Here is a 17,306-nt window from a genome sequence, read left to right on the forward strand (position 1 = left end):
GCAAGAAACACTTGGACGAACATAAAAAACAAATGTTAGGCTATTTTCTGGGAATTGTGCTGTTATTATGTGCCAGATGTTACAACTACAAACCGTTATAAATGGCCCATTTGCGAGATCGACATGTCATTGCAATAGGCATAGGCGACAGATTCCAATCTGGGTTTATGATTGTAATTCAATTTTGCCATGGTTTGTTTAGATAAACTCGGTAGCCCATAGCCCATGATAGAACTACAACTTTCAGATAATCAGCATTTTAAAAGAAAATGTATTTATTTAACCAGGTGGGCCAGTTGAGAACAAGTTCGCATTTACAACTGCAACCTGGCCAAGATAAAGCAAAGCAACAAAAACAACAGAGTTACACGTGGGATAAACAAACATACAGTCAATAACACAATAATAGAAAAATCTGTATACAGTGTGTGTAAATGAAGTAAGGAGGTAAGGTAATAAATAGGCCAATAGTGGCAAAGTAATTACAATTTAGCAATTTACACGGGAGTGATATGTGCAGATGAGGATATGCAAGTAGAAAAGCTGATGTGCAAAAGAGCAGAAAAACCAAAACAAATATGGGGATGAGGTAGGTAGTTGGTTGGATGGGCTATTTACAGACGGGCTGTGTACAGCTGCAGTGATCTCAAGGTAGTTGAGTCAGCCGATAAGAATACGGTGATTGACAGAATCGAAAGGCTTGGCCAGGTCGATGAAGACGGCTGCACAGTACTGTCTTTTATCGTTTTATTATGATATCGTTTAGGACCTTGAGTGTGGTTAAGGTGCACCCGGGAGCAGCTCGCAAACCCGATTGCATAGTGGAGAAGGCACAGTGGGATTTGAAATGGTCGGTGATCTGTTGGTTCACTTGGCTTTCGAAGAATTTGACTACTGTTACGTCAATCTAATGCGTTCTAACTGATTGGCAATTGCGATAGAGCTTTGATAACTTACAATTTAATTAACAAAGCATGTTCATTAATAATTGCATAATAACCCAAGGCTACAACAAACTGAAGTTATAGGCAATTTATGAAATTGGTTTGCCAGCTCCATGTAGGTTACACGTGACACAAATTGATTTGCAATGACTCCGGTAATATCGTCATTTCAACATATGTATTGTATCAAATGGTGTCCAACAATGGCATATACATTAATAGGCTACTTGATGGCCAACAGAGTGGCAAATGTATAATTCTCTACATTTAATGTCAGTTTCATTGAGGACTTTTCCCCCATAAAAAGAACCACGCGAGGGAGTTCCATAACTTCCATTTCAAATTTCTACTCGGCAGCCCGAGACCAATGAACTAAGCATGCATAAAACACTTTGCTTGATAGTTTTCTTTATGCAAAGTCAACATTCGAATGCAGTTTAAACCACCTCCGAGGGAATGTATGTAATGCGCTCTAGTGCGCCCAATATCGTTTTCCAGTGATTTGTATCCATTATTTCTTCATCTGCATAAATTGTAGCATTTTAATCTGTTTTATGGGGTTAAAGGTTGGAGATGGGTTTCTCTATAACCACAATCTAAATTGCCTACCTACAGCACACGTGACTCAGGCAATAGCTGTTGGGCTCTCTCAACACACACCACTCTGTCCCTCCCCACAACTCTCGCTCAACAGCCTGCCTCGCTGCCTTACAGTCAGCAGCAGGTCACAATGAATTATATATATATTTTAAGAGAAATGCCATGGCGGCCGTGGTGCAACTTGGAAATAGCCTAGGGACTGGGAGACCAGTCAGGACCGTGGGAAAGATGAACAGAGCTAAGTACAGAGAGATCATTGATAAAAACCTGCTCCCCAGAGGCCAAAAAACCCCCCGCAACCAATACATTTTCACTCGCAACATCGTTTTCTAAGTAAACTGCGAGGTTGCAACCTGGAAACACTGATGTGGGTAGATAGTGCAAACCCTTTTGTTCTATAACCGTTGATTGTCGCACAACATCTACGTCACCACTAAGGTCTTACCAGATAAATGACACCTTTCAAAGTAAAATAGACCTTACGTCACATTTTGTCAGTATTCAGGTACAGTGATTTTGGATATGACATGAAATCCATTTTCTCATTCAAATAATGGCACTGGCTTATTAAGTGTTTATCAACGAACTCGATTTTCGGTACTTCCTGGACACGTCGACGTAGCAGACAGAAACCGGAAATCTGTTTACCGCAAGAGTATATTCGTTTTGAAATATGGAGACGTTATACGGTATACCTTTCGCAGTGTTGGAATGTCCAAATATAAAACTCAAAAAGCCGTCATGGTTGCACATGCCCTCGGCTATGACAGTCTATGCGATCGTTATTGTATCGTACTTTCTCATTACTGGAGGTAAGTTGTCGAACAGTGCTGCTAGCTAACTGTTTGTTAGCTGTAACAGATCATGGTTAACACAGCCTCAAACAGGCTTTGCTTTGGCTGTAACGTTATAGACCAAGTTACATCCATCCATCCATCTAACTAGCTATGTGTTAACGTTATTCAACAATCACAAGTATTGTATGCAGTTAGCAATAGCTGGGTTTCTCAACTAGTCTTAGTCGACTCAACGATTTACGATAGTGTTGAGTGGTGACTAGTGTGGTTGGACTGGCACTCCGTCACACAAAATTACGTTGTTTTATATGTATAAATGTGTGTAATTGTGGGATATTCTTAGGGTGCTGGAATCAGTATTTGTGATGTCAGAGCTCCAGTCCGCCCAAATCTGTCCCAGGTAAACTATCTTAAATCGTGGAGTTGAGTGAATTTCATCAGCTACTTAACTCCAGGATTTTTAACTTAGGTACAATTATTTAGTTTACATACATATTGAGGAAAAACCAGTACATGCAGTCAGACCTATACAATCGGCTAATCTGTGTTGCAAAAATGAATGGATTTCATAAGAACACATTAACATTACAAACCAGTTTTGTGCCAACCATCAACCAATCTGCTTTTTCCAAGCACACCCATTCTGTTAACATCTGACTCAACCAGTGATCTGTTTGTGCAGTAATGTTGAACTTTTTTTTTATGTAGCTAGTGAACTACTTTTTTAAAGTAACTTCAGTTTAACAAAGGGTAGCTTTACTGTGTGTCAATTAAGTAATTGGTAGCTTGGTAATTTCGAGTCTTATTAATCAGGCAGTAATACAAACTTAATTGGTATAAACAATAAAACTTATACCTGCAAAATCATGTAAATGTTCCTTACAAGCTAGAATGTTAAATGCAATTACATTTAAACATACTATACCGGTTTATCTGTGCGGTTTGTCCTTAAGCTGCTAGAAATTTGAGACAAAATAACTACAAGAAAGTATTGTTTACTTAACTTTGAGAGCCCATAGGTACAGTGCATTCGTAAAGTATTCAGACCCTTGGACTTTTTCCAAATTCTGGTTACATTGCAGCCTTATATTAAAATTGATTAAATTGTGTGTCCCTCAATCTACACCCATTATGCCATAAAGACAAAGCAAACATTAAAAAAAATTGTAACCAATATATGTAAATGTAATATTTCCTATATATATATGAATATGAATATATATATATGAATATGAATATATATATATATGAATATGAATATATATATATGATATGAATATATATATATGAATATAATATATATATATATGAATATATTCATATATATATATATATATATATATATATATATTATATATATTCATATATATATATATATATATATATATTCATATATATATATATATATATATATATATTCATATATATATATATATATATATATATATATATATATATTCATATATATAATCATATTCATATATATATATATATATTAATATATATATATATATATATATATTATATATATTCATATATATATATATATTCATATATATATATATATATATATATATATATCATATATATTCATATATATATATATTCAATATAATATATATATATATATATTCATATATATATATATATATATATTCATATATATATATATATATTCATATATATGAATATATATATATATATGAATATATATATATATATTCATATATATATATATATATATATATATATATATATATATATATTCATATATATATATATAATATATATATATATATATATATATATATATATATATATATATATTCATATATATATATATATTCATATTCAGATGGAATGGCCGATTAATTAGGGCCGATTTCAAGCTTCCCTTTGGAAATCGGTATTTTTGGACACCGATTTGGCTGATGTATTTATTATTATTTTTTTAATGTATTTTGTATTTTTTTATATATTTTTATTATTATTTTTTACACCTTTATTTAACTGGGCAAGTCAGTTAAGAACACATTCTTATTTTCTTATATTCATGTTCTGGTTATAAAAAGGCCCTAATGATTTATGCTATACAACGTTTGACATGTTTGAACGAACGGAAATATATTTTTTCCCCTCGTTCATGACGGAAGTCCGGCTGGCTTACATCATGTGCTAACGAGACGGAGATTTTTGGACATAAATGATGAGCTTTTTTGAACAAAACTACATTCGTTATGGACCTGTGATACCTGGAAGTGACATCTGATGAAGAGAATCAAAGGTAATGGATTATTTACATAGTATTTTCGATTTTAGATCTCCCCAACATGACGTCTAGTCTGTATCGCAACGCGTATTTTTCTGGGCACAGTGCTCAGATTATTGCAAAGTGTGATTTCCCAGTAAGGTTATTTTTAAATCTGGCAAGTTGATTGCGTTCAAAAGATGTAAATCTATAATTCTTTAAATGACAATATAATATTTTACCAATGTTTTCTAATTTTAATTATTTAATTTGTGACGCTGACTTGACTGCCGGTTATTGGAGGGAAACGATTTCCTCAACATCAATGCCATAGTAAAACGCTGTTTTTGTATATAAATATGAACTTGATAGAACTAAAAATGCATGCATTGTCTAACATAATGTCCTAGGAGTGTCATCTGATGGAGATTGTAAAAGGTTAGTGTATCATTTTAGCTGGTTTTATGGTTTTGGTGACCCTGTCTTTGACTTGACAAAACATTACACACAACTCTTGTAAATGTACTGTCCTAACATACTCTAAATTTATGCTTTCGCCGTAAAACCTTTTTGAAATCGTAAAACGTGGTTAGATTAAGGAGATGTTTATCTTTCAAATGGTGTAACATAGTTGTATTTTTGAAAAATTTGAATTTTGACATTTATTTGGATTCAAATTTGCCGCTCTTGAAATGCACCTGCTGTTGATGGAGTGCACCACAGGTGGCACGCTAGCGTCCCACCTAGCCCCAAGAGGTTAACTGCCTTGTTCAGGGGCAGAACGACAGATTTTTACCTTGTCAGCTCGGGGATTCGTTTTTGCAACCTTCCGGTTACTCGTCCAACGCTCTAACCACCTGCCTTACATTGCACTCCACGAGGAGTCTGCGTCGCAGGCTGACTGTTACGCGAGTGCAGCAAGAAGACAAGGTAAGTTGCTAGCTAGCATTAAACTTCTAAAAAACAATCAATCTTCACAATCACTAGTTAACTACACATGGTTGATGATATTACTAGTTTATCTAGCGTGTCTTGCGTTGCATATAATCGATGAGGTGCCTGTTAATTTCTCATCGAATCACAGCCTACTTCGCCAAACGGGTGATGATTTAGCACTGTCGTTGCACCAAACCTAACCGTAAACATCAGTGCCTTTCTTTAAAATCAATACACAAGTATATATTTTTAAACCTGCATATTTCTTCTCTTGCGTTCCGTGCAAGCAGTAATGGTATATGCAGCAGTTTGGGCCACCTGGCTCGTTGCGAACTGTGTGAAGTCCATTTATTCCTAACAAAGACCGTAATTAATTTGCCAGAATTGTACATAATTATGACATAACATTGAAGGTTGTACAATGTAACAGCAATATTTAGACTTAGGGATGCCACCCGTTAGATAAAATACGGAATTGTTCAGTATTTACTGAAAGAATAAATGTTTTGTTTTTGAAATGATAGTTTCCGGATTCGACCATATTAATGACCAAAGGCTTGTATTTCTGTGTGTTATTATAATTAAGTCTATGATTTGATATTTGATAGAGCAGTCTGACTGAGCGATGGTAGGCAGCAGCAGGCTCGTAAGCATTCATTCAAACAGCACTTTCGTGCGTTTGCCAGCAACTCTTCGCAATGCTTCAAGCATTGAGCTGTTTATGACTTCAAGCCTATCAACTCCTGAGATTAGGCTGGTGTAACCGATGTGAAATGGCTAGCTAGTTAGCGGGGTGCGCGCTAATAGCGTTTCAATCGGTGACGTCACGCGCTCTGAGACTTGGAGTAGTTGTTCCCCTTGCTCTGCTTTTGTGGAGCGATGGGTAATGATGCTTCGAGGGTGGCTGTTGTCGATGTGTTCCTGGTTCGAGACCAGGTAGGGGCGAGGAGAGGGGCGGAAGCTATACTGTTACACTGGCAATACTAAAGTGCCTATAAGAACATCCAATAGTCGAAGGTATATGAAATACAAATGGTATCGAGAGAAATAGTCCTTTAATTCCTATAATAACTACAACCTAATACTTCTTACCTGGGAATATTGAAGACTCATGTTAAAAGGAACCACCAGCTTTCATATGTTCTCATGTTCTGAGCAAGGAACTTAAACGTTAGCTTTTTTACATGGCACATATTGCGTTTTTACTTTCCCAACACTTTGTTTTTGCATTATTTAAACCAAATTGAACATGTTTCATTATTTATTTGAGGCTAAATTGATTTTATTGATGTATTATATTAAGTTAAAATAAGTTCATTCAGTAATTATTACAAATAAAGAAAAAAATTGGCCGATTTAATCGGTATCGGCCCTTTTTTTTGGCCCTCCAATAATCGGTATCGGCTATGAAAAAATCATAATCGGTTGACCTCTACTTAGTACTTTGTTGAAGCACCTTTTGGAAGCAATTACAACCTCGAGTCCTCTTGGGTATGACGCTACAAGCTTGTCACACCTTTATTTGGGGAGTTTCTCCAATTTATCTCTGCAGAACCTCTCAAGCTCTGTCAGGTTGGGTGGGGAGCGTCGCTGCACAGCTATTGGCTGGGCCACTCAAGGTCATTCGGAGAATTGTCCTGAAGCCACTCCTGCATTGTCCTGGCTGTGTGCTTAGGATCGTTGTCCTATTGGATGGTGAACCTTCGCCCCAGTCTAAGGTCCTGACCGCTCTGGAGCAGGCTTTCATCAAGGATCTCTCTACTTTGCTTCGTTCATTTTTCCCTCGATCCTGACTAGTCTCCCAGTCCCTGCCGCTGAAAAACATCCCCACAGCATGATGCTGCCACCACCATGCTTCACCGTAGGGATGGTGCCAGGTTTCCTCCAGATGTGACGCTTGGCATTCAGGCCAAAGAGTTCAATCTTGGTTTTATCAGACCATATTATCTTGTTTCCTATTGTTTGAGAGTCTTTTGGCAAACTCCATGCTGGCTTGTCATATGCCTTTTTACTGAGGAGTGGCATTTGTCTGGTCACTACCACTACCAAGGCCTGATTGCTGGAGTGCTGCAGAGAGGGTTGTCCTTCTGGAAGGTTGTCGAATCTCCACAGAGAAACTCCGGAGTTTTGTCAGTGACCATCAGGTTCTTGGTCACCTTCCTGACCAAGGCCCTTCTCCCTCGATTGCTCATTTTAGCTGGGCGGCCACCTCTTGGTGGTTCCAAACTTCTTCCATTTGAAGAATGATGGAGGCCACTGTGTTCTTGAGGACCTTCATTGCTGCAGAAATGTTTTGGTACCCTTCCCCAGATGTGTGCCTCGACAAAATACTGTCTCGGAGCTCTACGGGCAATTCCTTCGACCTCAAGGCTCGGTTTTTGCTCTGACATGCACTGTCAACTGTGGGACCTTATATAGAAAGGTGTGTGCCTTTCCAAATTAAGTCCAATCAATTGAATTAACCGCAGGTGGACTCCAATAAAGTTGTAGAAACATCTCAAGGATGATCATTGGAAACCGGATGCACCTGAGCTCAATTTCAAGTCTCATAGCAAAGGGTCTGAATTCTTATTTACATGAAGTATTTCCTAAAATAAATAAAATGTTTTCTCTTTGTCATTATAGGGTATTGTGTGTCGAAACATTTTTTTTAAATACATTTTAGAGTAGTCCTGTAACGTAACTAAATGTTTAAAAGTCAAGGGGTCTGATTACTATTTGAATGCACTGTACATGATTTGGTTCAGCACCGAGGTAAAAGAAGTTTTATATTGGATATTCAGTTCTCTCCTCAATGGTGCCATGACCATGAACATTGTATATTCTGAATCAGATGAGGGAGAACAATCCACACTTTGTGCAATTTTGTTTTTGTATAAATAAAGAAATCACTCAACGTGTGGCTTGTTCTCCATCTTTCAGAACATACTATTTTCAAGGTCATGGCATGCTTGGTTCAATAGCTACACTGAGCAAAAATATAAACGCAACATATACAGTGTTAATCCCATGTTTCATGAGCTGAAATAAAACATCTCAGAAATATTCCATATGCACACAAAGCTTATTTTTCTCAAATTATTTGGGACAAATTTGTATGCATCCCTGTTAGTGAGCATTTCTCCTTTGCCGAGACAATCCATCCAACTGACAGGTGTGGCATATCAAGAAGCTGATTAAACAGCATGATTATTACACAGGTGCACCTTGTGCTGGGGACAAAAGGCCACTCTAAAATGTGCAGTTTTGTCACACAACACAATGCCACAGATGTCTCATGTTGAGGGAGCGTGCCAATGGCATGCTGACTGCAGAAATGTCCACCAGAGCTGTTGCCAGATAATTTAATGTTAATTTCTCTACCATAAGCCGCCTCCAACACTCTATTAGAGAATTTGGCAGTACGTCCAATCAGCCTCACAACCGCAGACCACATGTATGGCGTTGTGTGGGTGAGCGGTTTGCTGATGGCAACATTGTGAACAGAGTGCCCTATGGTGGCGGTGGGGTTATGGTATGGTCAGTTATAAGCAACAGACAACGAACACAATTGCATTTTAGCGATGGCAATTTGAATGCACAGAGATACTGTGACGAGATTTTGAGGCCCACTGTCATGCCATTCGTCCGCCATCACCTCATGTTTCAGCATGATAATGCACGGCCCCATGTCGCACTGATCTTTACACAATTCCTGGAAGCTGAAAATGTCCCAGTTCTTCCACAGCCCATTGAAAATGTTTGGCATGCTCTTGATTGACATGCACAACAGCGTTTTCCAGTTCCCACCAATATCCAGCAACTTCGCCCAGCCATTGTAGAGGACTGGGACAACATTCCACAGTCAAAAGCCTGATCAACTCTATGCGAAGAGATGCACCGCTGCATGAGGCAAATGGTGGACTCACCAGATACTGACTGGTTTTCTGATCCACGCCTCTACCTTTTTGTTAAGGTACCAACAGATGCATATCTGTATTCCCAGTCATGTGAAATACATAGATTAAAACTAGCCTAACATACTGACCGTACCGCTCACGCTGCGTGTGCGAGCGTTGCAAAATGTACACATGAATGTTATTCAATCATTGCACCCAAGTCCTGTCTCTCCCATCTCCTCATTGGTTTTTAGGAGCATATACCCGCATAGGTGATTGAAAGATGAGCTGAGGTCTACACTAGAGTCCAGTGAGTAGTGGTAATGCACCTTATATAAAGTCCAAAGAAGAAGTCTGAAGTGGGAGAGATTACTAGAAACAAACTCGGTTTACCGTTTTATGTGTGGATTAATTGTCAGAGTAGAGGACCTTGTGCATTTCAAGTAAAAAAACAACCCAACGTTTATATCCCAGGACAAATTAGCTAGAAACAGCACGCTAGCTAGTGAAATTGCCATAAATGTTTGCTTATCGACCTGTCCCCAAATTAATATAATTGGTTCAGAGTTTATTTTGATATTTCAACCTGTGTCCTGTGCGCGATGGCGGACGCATGCACGGTCTGGTCAGCGTCTAACTTTACCTCTGTACCTAACCATATAACTACAGGCACTCTAAAAAGTCAGGTAAACAATACTGTGGATAATTTGTCAACTTTTGAGCACCTGAAGGAGTTAAGTTTAAATGTAATTTTATTCAACATTCTGGCTTGTAAGTAACATTTTGCAGGAATTCATTTCAGGCTGTATATACCCATTGTGTATTACAGCCTGATTAATTACACTAGGTAATGTTAAACTATATTCTCAGAGTAGCTTCCCCAACACTGTGGCTAATGAACCTTGAGTCATTTATTAGGTAATTTGTATAGGCTACTTGTAGCAAGCCAGCTCAGATGATCTGGGCTAGCATTGCATCTTCTTTTGCCCTCGCACATCACGTATACTATGCCAATGCATGACTAACTATTGATTTTCTTTCTAGTTACTTTAGCTAAATATTTCGAAGGGCTTTCATCATGTCTCTCTCCCATCTGCAGGCATCATCTACGATGTCATTGTGGAACCACCTAGTGTGGGTTCAATGACTGATGAACATGGGCACCAGCGGCCAGTTGCGTTTTTGGCATACAGGTAAGTACGCTGCCCCTTTGCCAGTGTATGCTGTTCCTGCATTGTCAACGCTTGGGGCCATCATTTACTAGTCATAAACACTTTATTTGTTCTCTTTCACATGAAGAGTGAATGGCCAGTACATCATGGAAGGGTTGGCCTCCAGTTTCCTCTTCACTATGGGAGGCTTGGGCTTCATAATCCTAGATCGCTCCAATGCCCCAAACATCCCTAAACTCAACCGCTTCCTCCTGCTGTTCATTGGTTTTGTAAGCGTCCTGCTCAGCTTCTTCATGGCCAGGGTGTTCATGAGAATGAAACTGCCGTAAGTACTCTCTTGTGAAGATTTATTAGGATGCCTCTAAACCAAAACACATGAAACTGTGGGGTGAGGAGAAATGAGCTATTTTCTGATGGACAGCACAACACAAACCTAGGCCCTTCCCCAAAACACTGCTCCCATTGAAAACCATTAAGTTGCTGCGTTTTTTACACATTTGTTTGTCTAGTTTGAAGACGACCTAATCGTCACAACACAAGCAACAGTCTTGATAGGATGGTTGAGATGGATGTTTGGGTGTTGCACAACCACTCAAAAGATGTATCTCGTTTGATACCACTCAATGAACGGATATTCCACTCAAAAGGGAACTGGGGTTCCTTCAGTTCGATTCAACGTTTGTTATGTTGCATGGCGTTTTGTAGTGAATTACATGTTTCCCCAAAACGGTGTGCACTGTTCTTCAACAGCCTTTGGTGGAAGTGGTGAGTGGCCTGATCAATATGGGTGTTACCATTTAAAATCGCAAAACACACACCATACACATTCTCCCTCTGGGCCACCATAATCACACTGTTCTTCAACTAGTACTGCTACTTGCACACTCATCTTCTGCACATCTATCACCCTAGTGTTTAATTTACCATACTGTAATAATTTCGCCACTATGGCCTATTTATGGCCTCACCCCCCTTATTCCTACCTCATTTGCACACACTGTATATAGACTTTCTCTATTGTATTATGTTTGTTTATTCCATGTGTAACTCTGTATTGTTGTTTGTGTCACACTGCTTTGCTTTATCTTGGCCAGGTCACAGTTGTAAATGAGAACTTGTTCTCAACTAGCCTACCTGGTTAAATAAAGGTGAAATAAATAAAATAAATAAATAAACTAGTCATTCAGTACAGTAACGTTTCGGTTAAACCCTGCTCAATCGTAATGAACGCACCACTGTCTTCATGACAGTAAAGTCTATTGCAGGACAATTCTTTTGAAATGTTATAATGCATCAAAACACCAGACTTAAAAAAGTTAGGTAAAAAATGGTAATCTAATGCAGACATTCTACTTTCCTCGAAGTACCCCCAGACAGCCCAGTTATTTAATGTATTCCAGAACCAGCACTGCTGATTCAACTAATAAGGGGCTTAATGGAGGCCATTTGAATCGGCTGTGCTAGTTCTTGAATACATCAAAGAAGTGGACTGGCTGGGGGCGAAGAGTGTGTATAAATGAAGATGTCTTACTCAGGCATTTTACTGTTGAAAAACATTGTCTGTGTCAGTGGTCGTTCCCGCTCTCGTGTGTGGATGTTTTACCGTGTGAGCTCACAGTTCCTCCATTATCTCTGGCATGCTCACACCAGAGGGGGAACATCCACTTACACAGACAATATTTTTTTTAAACTGCCCCTAAACAGCTGGCTCTGGTCTACATATTGTCCCCCTCCCTGATCGCCCTGCCCTGACCAGAAGAAATTAGCCAGTGAGATGTCTCGCTTTCTCTACCGTCTCTGGCTGGGGGTACACGAGGAGAGGTTTAGGAAACACTAGTCGTTTCTCAAAATGCATACTACTATACTCCCAGCACGCACATTGGAGCACAGGAGGGTCGGAGTACGAGTCCAAATCAAAGTATGCGAAACAGGGCACTTCTCGAATGCGTACTCTGTTTGTACATATTTTGGAGCATGCATCAATGCAAACTTCAACAGAAAGTATGGACAGAAATATGAAGCAATATGAAGCAACCACGTAAAAATTATGCAACATTTCTTGAAATCAAAATATCTTAACCATTATTTAAGCTGAAAATATATTCAGAATTGCGAATTATATAATGCCCATTCTCATCTCGTGTTGCTTGACTGCCATATTTTATATTGGTGCATTAATAAATACTTTTTTTTTTTGGCATGTTTACCTGCCTACAATACCCATGAACTAGTGTGCATAGATCGCAATCCCATAGTAATTTAATAGGGCTAACTAGCTAGCTACTACTGTTAGCTAGCCAGATAGCCATGACAAATTGGTAGCTAGCTACCCACAAAGAATTGACATCTACCTTGCATAACATTTGTTTTAGGTCATTTTTGCCTGTTGTACTATCTAGTTAGCTAGATTGTTGGAATTCACATATACAGTGCCTTCGGAAAGTATTCAGACCCCTTGACTTTTTCCACATTTTGTTAAATTACAGCCTTATTTTAAATTGCTGAATATTTTTTTCCTCATCAATCTACATACACTAGCCCATAATGACAAAGCAAAAACAGTTTTAGACATTTGCTAATTTATTAAAATAAAAAAAGATCACATTTACATAAGTATTTAGACCCTTTACTTAGTACTTTGTTGAAGCAACTTTGACAGCGATTACAGCCTCAAGTCTTCTGGGGTATGACGCTACAAGCTTGGCACACCTGTATTTGGGGAGTTTCCAGAAGTACAATCATCTCCACAGAGGAACTCTAGAGCTCTGTCAGAGTGACCATCCGGTTCTTGGTCACCTGCCTGACCAAGGCCCTTCTCCCCCGAATTGCTTAGTTTGGCTGGGTGGCCAGCTCTAGGAAGAGTCTTGCTGGTTCCAAACTTCTTTGATTTAAGAATGGAGGCCACTGTGTTGTTGAGGACCTTCAATGCTGAGGAAATGTTTTGGCAACCTTCCCCAGATCTGTGCCTCGACACAATCCTGTCTCGGAGCTCTACGGACAATTCCTTCGACCTCATGGCTTGGTTTTTGCTCTGACATGCACTGTCAACTGTGGGACCTTATCTAGACAGGTGTGTGCCTTTCCAAATCATGTCTAATCAATTGAATTTACCAAAGGTGGACTAATGAAGTTGTAGAAACATCTTATGGATGATCATTGAAACAAGATGAACCTGAGCTAAATTTTGAGTGTTATTGCAAAGGGTCTGAATACTTATGTAAGTAAGGCATTTCTGTTTGGGGTATTGTGTATAGGTTGCTGAGGACTTTTTTTTTTTACAATTTAATCCAGTTTAGAATAAGGCTGTAAAAAAATGTGGGAAAAGTCAAGGGGTCTGAATACTTTCCGAAGGCACTGTAGCTAACTGATAGTTATACACAAAGCAATAATTTTACTTCATATCTTGTTTTGTCTCTATTGCTATTGTCTTGGCTGGAAGAAGATTTAGTGAATTGGGAAGTGCAGAGTGAGAATACAGTAGGGGGAGTGCAAGTGCTTCTGAAATGTAATGTGTGTTCTCAACACTCGTCCTCGCTAGAACGTCTTCGGGGAATGCACTCGGAGCATGAGAGTGTGGAGCACGGTAGTATGCATATTGAGAAACACCCACTGTTTTTAGACTCTATGATAATGTTGGCAAAACACTATGGATTTATCTCCAAATGGCACCCTATTCCTTATATAGTACACTACTATTAACCTGGGCCCATACTTCTCTGGCAAAATATATGGATGTTTTTTTAAATGTTTTAATTTAACCTTTATTTAACTAGGCAACTCCGTTAATCTCTCTTGGGTAGGGGGCAGTATTTTCACGGGTGGATGAAAAACTTACCCAAATTAAACGGCCTACTACTCGGGCCCAGGAACTAGAATATGCATATTGGATAACAGAACTCATATGGCAGGCAAAAACCTGAGAAAAATCCAACCAGGAAGTGGGAAATCTGGTTCTTGTAGTCTTTTCAAGTCATTGCCTATCTAACACACAGTGACTTAGGGTTCATTTTGCACTTCCTAAGGCTTCCACTAGATGTCAACAGTCTTTAGAACCTAGTTTCAGGCTTTTGCAGTGAACAGAGAGCGAACAAGAAGGCCGGGGAGTTGGTGACTCAGGGAAGGACATGAGTTCATTGGCGCGCATTCACATGATGAGGTAGCTGTGTTCCAAAACGTTTTTCAAGACATTGGAATCGTCCGGTTGGAATATTATTGAAGTTCTATGTTAAAAAGGCCCTAAAGATTGATGCTATACAACGTTTGACATGTTTCAACGTACGTAAATATAACTTTTTTTAGACTTTTTGTCGTGAAATTTTGGGCGCGCTATGTACATTTGGAGTAGCTTACTGAACGTGCAAACAACAAGGAGGTATTTGGACATAAATTATGGACTTTATCGAACAAAACAACATTTATTGTGGACCTGGGATTCCTGGAAGTGCTAGCGTCCCACCTGCCCAAGAGAGGTTAAACAAATACTTCATGGAAAATACATGTTCCTGAACAATGCAATGATTTTACATCTTCACTATCTTTTGCAGTTGAAATTTGAGTTCTGTTATACTCACAGACATCATTCAAACAGTTTTAGAAACTTCAGAGTGTTTTCTATCCAAATCTACTAATAATATGCATATTCTAGTTCCTGGGCCAGAGTAGTAGGCCGTTTAATTTGGGTACGTTTTTCATCCGGCCGTGAAAATACTGCCCCCTACCCAAGAGAGGTTAAAAAAAAAAAACATTTTAGGCAGATAAAGCACACATGCGTTTATGACGAGATCAAACACTTTTGCATGTTAACTGGGAATCCTAAGTCATTACTCCACATGCTTGACATACATCACTTTGTTTTGAGCCGACTTCGCTTTCAGCTTTGAACTGGACACCTGGCTCAAACCCAGGAGGTGTTTTTCACCTGGTTCAAACCCCTCTTGACCTGTGAATCGGGCCAGCTTAATCAATGTTCTGATGAAGGCCATTGATAAATGCTGAAATATCAAGCTTTTACTAGTTGTTGTTTAAATAAAATGAGTGTTTAATGGTGAGCGAGCGTTTCCCCTTTTCAACTCACGTTGGTTAAGCGCCCTCCACTTCTTTCCGAGGTACACTACATTACCAAAAGTATGTGGACACCTGCTTGTCGAACATCTCATTCCAAAATCATGGGCATTAATATGGAGTTGGTCCCCCACTTTGCTGCTATAACAGCCTCCACTCTTCTGGTAAGGCTTTCCACTAGGAACATTGTTGCGGGGACTTGCTTCAATTCAGCCACGAGCATTAGTGAGTGAGGTTGTGCACTGATGTTTGGCAATTAGGCCTGGCTCACAGTTGGCGTTCCAATTCATCCCAAAGGTGTTCATGGGGTTGAGGTCAAGTTCTTCCACACTGATCTCAACAAACCATTTCTGTATGGACCTCGCTTTGTGCATGGCGGCATTGTCATGCTGAAACAGGAAAGGACCTTCCCCAAACTGTTGCCACAAAGTTGGAAGCACAGAATCGTCTAGAATGTCATTGTATGCTGTAACGTAAAAATTTCCCTTCACTGGAACTAAGGGGCCTAGCCCGAACCCTGAAAAACAGCCCCTGACCATTATTCCTCCTTTACAGTTGGCACTATGCATTGGGGCAGGTAGCATTCCCCTGGCATCCGCCAAACCCAGATTCGTCCGTCGGATTGCCAGATGGTGAAGCGCGATTCATCACTCCATGGTGATCTTAGGCTTGTGTGCTGCTGCTCGGCCATGGAAACCCATTTCATGAAGCTCCCGACGAATAGTTCTTGTGCTAGCAAGGCAGAAACTTGAAGAACTGACTTGTTGGCATCCTATGACGGTACCACGTTAAGTCACTGAGCTCTTCAGTAAGGCCATTCTATTGCCAAAGTTTGTCTATGAAGATTGCATGGCTGTGTGCTCAATTTTATACACCTGTCAGCAACAGGTATGGCTGAAGGGGTGTCCACATACTTTTGTATATATAGTGTGTATATCAATCAGTTATTTACCTGAACTGCTGACAAATATTTAAAGTTTTGTCATTGAGGATCCTCCTGTTAATTTTGACCGCACGGGTTGGAAGCCTACTCTAATCTGTCTCTACCTTTTTATTTCCCTGCAGTGGGTACCTCATGGGTTAAAGATGGACACAACATATTGCAAAGATGAAGAAAGAAGGGCAAAGACAAGTATAACTTGCACAATCACTGATTATGTACTAACGCTTCAATTGATTTAAGCCAGCCTAAACATTCAACAGAAATTTACATTGCAAATTTAGAATTGACAGTAACACCCTTCCCGAGCAATACGTCTATGACCATGTTTGAGTGGTGTATTAAAGGCCAGTGCTGTCAAAAATGAGATTTCCTGTGTTTTATATATTTCCTGAGGTTTTAATAATAAATAAATATAATATTGTGAAAATGATAATGCCGTTTTAGTGTAAGAGCTGTTTGAAAAGACTGCCTGAAATTTCTGCCTGTTTTGGTGGGATGGAGTTTTTGCCTGCCTGGTGACATTACCAGGCGGTATGTTAATACAAGATTTCCCAAACTCGGTCCTGGGGCCCCCCTGGGTACACATTTATTTTTTTTGCTTTCGCACTACACAGCTGATTCAAATAATCAAAGCTTGATGATCAGTAAGTCATTTGAATCAGCTGTTTAGTGCTAGGGCAAGAACCAAAACGTGCACCCGGGACAGAGTTTGGGAAACACTGAGTTA

The 17,306-nt window shown here is 39.2% G+C and overlaps 1 protein-coding gene across 4 annotated transcripts; it reads left to right on the plus strand.

Moving 5' to 3' along the window:
- Positions 1-1,976: 1,976 nt before the first annotated feature.
- LOC106609071 (oligosaccharyltransferase complex subunit ostc) lies at positions 1,977-16,943 on the plus strand. Of its 4 annotated transcripts, XM_014207454.2 has the most exons (5): positions 2,056-2,356; positions 5,364-5,519; positions 10,503-10,596; positions 10,703-10,900; positions 16,702-16,943. In XM_014207454.2, exons 1-5 carry the CDS (start codon positions 2,218-2,220, stop codon positions 16,718-16,720), a joined length of 606 nt encoding a protein of 201 aa, XP_014062929.1. In that variant the 5' UTR covers positions 2,056-2,217; the 3' UTR covers positions 16,721-16,943. The 4 variants fall into 4 exon arrangements, with proteins under 4 accessions (XP_045577831.1, XP_014062931.1, XP_014062930.1 ...); XM_045721875.1 differs by lacking the exon at positions 10,703-10,900 and having other exon boundaries at positions 1,977-2,356; XM_014207455.2 differs by lacking the exon at positions 5,364-5,519 and having other exon boundaries at positions 2,053-2,356.
- Positions 16,944-17,306: the final 363 nt, after the last annotated feature.

Source organism: Salmo salar, chromosome ssa07, assembly GCF_905237065.1.
Source record: "Salmo salar chromosome ssa07, Ssal_v3.1, whole genome shotgun sequence".
Lineage (NCBI taxonomy): Eukaryota > Metazoa > Chordata > Actinopteri > Salmoniformes > Salmonidae > Salmo > Salmo salar.

Excerpts from the sequence above, each read along its gene's own strand:
- LOC106609071 (XM_014207454.2), top strand. The coding sequence starts at position 2,218 with ATGGAGACGTTATACGGTATACCTTTCGCAGTGTTGGAATGTCCAAAT. Across the intron at positions 2,357-5,363 it reads GTACTTTCTCATTACTGGAG|GGGCAGAACGACAGATTTTT; the intron begins GTAAGTTGTCGA and ends TGCCTTGTTCAG. Across the intron at positions 10,597-10,702 it reads GTTGCGTTTTTGGCATACAG|AGTGAATGGCCAGTACATCA; the intron begins GTAAGTACGCTG and ends TTTCACATGAAG.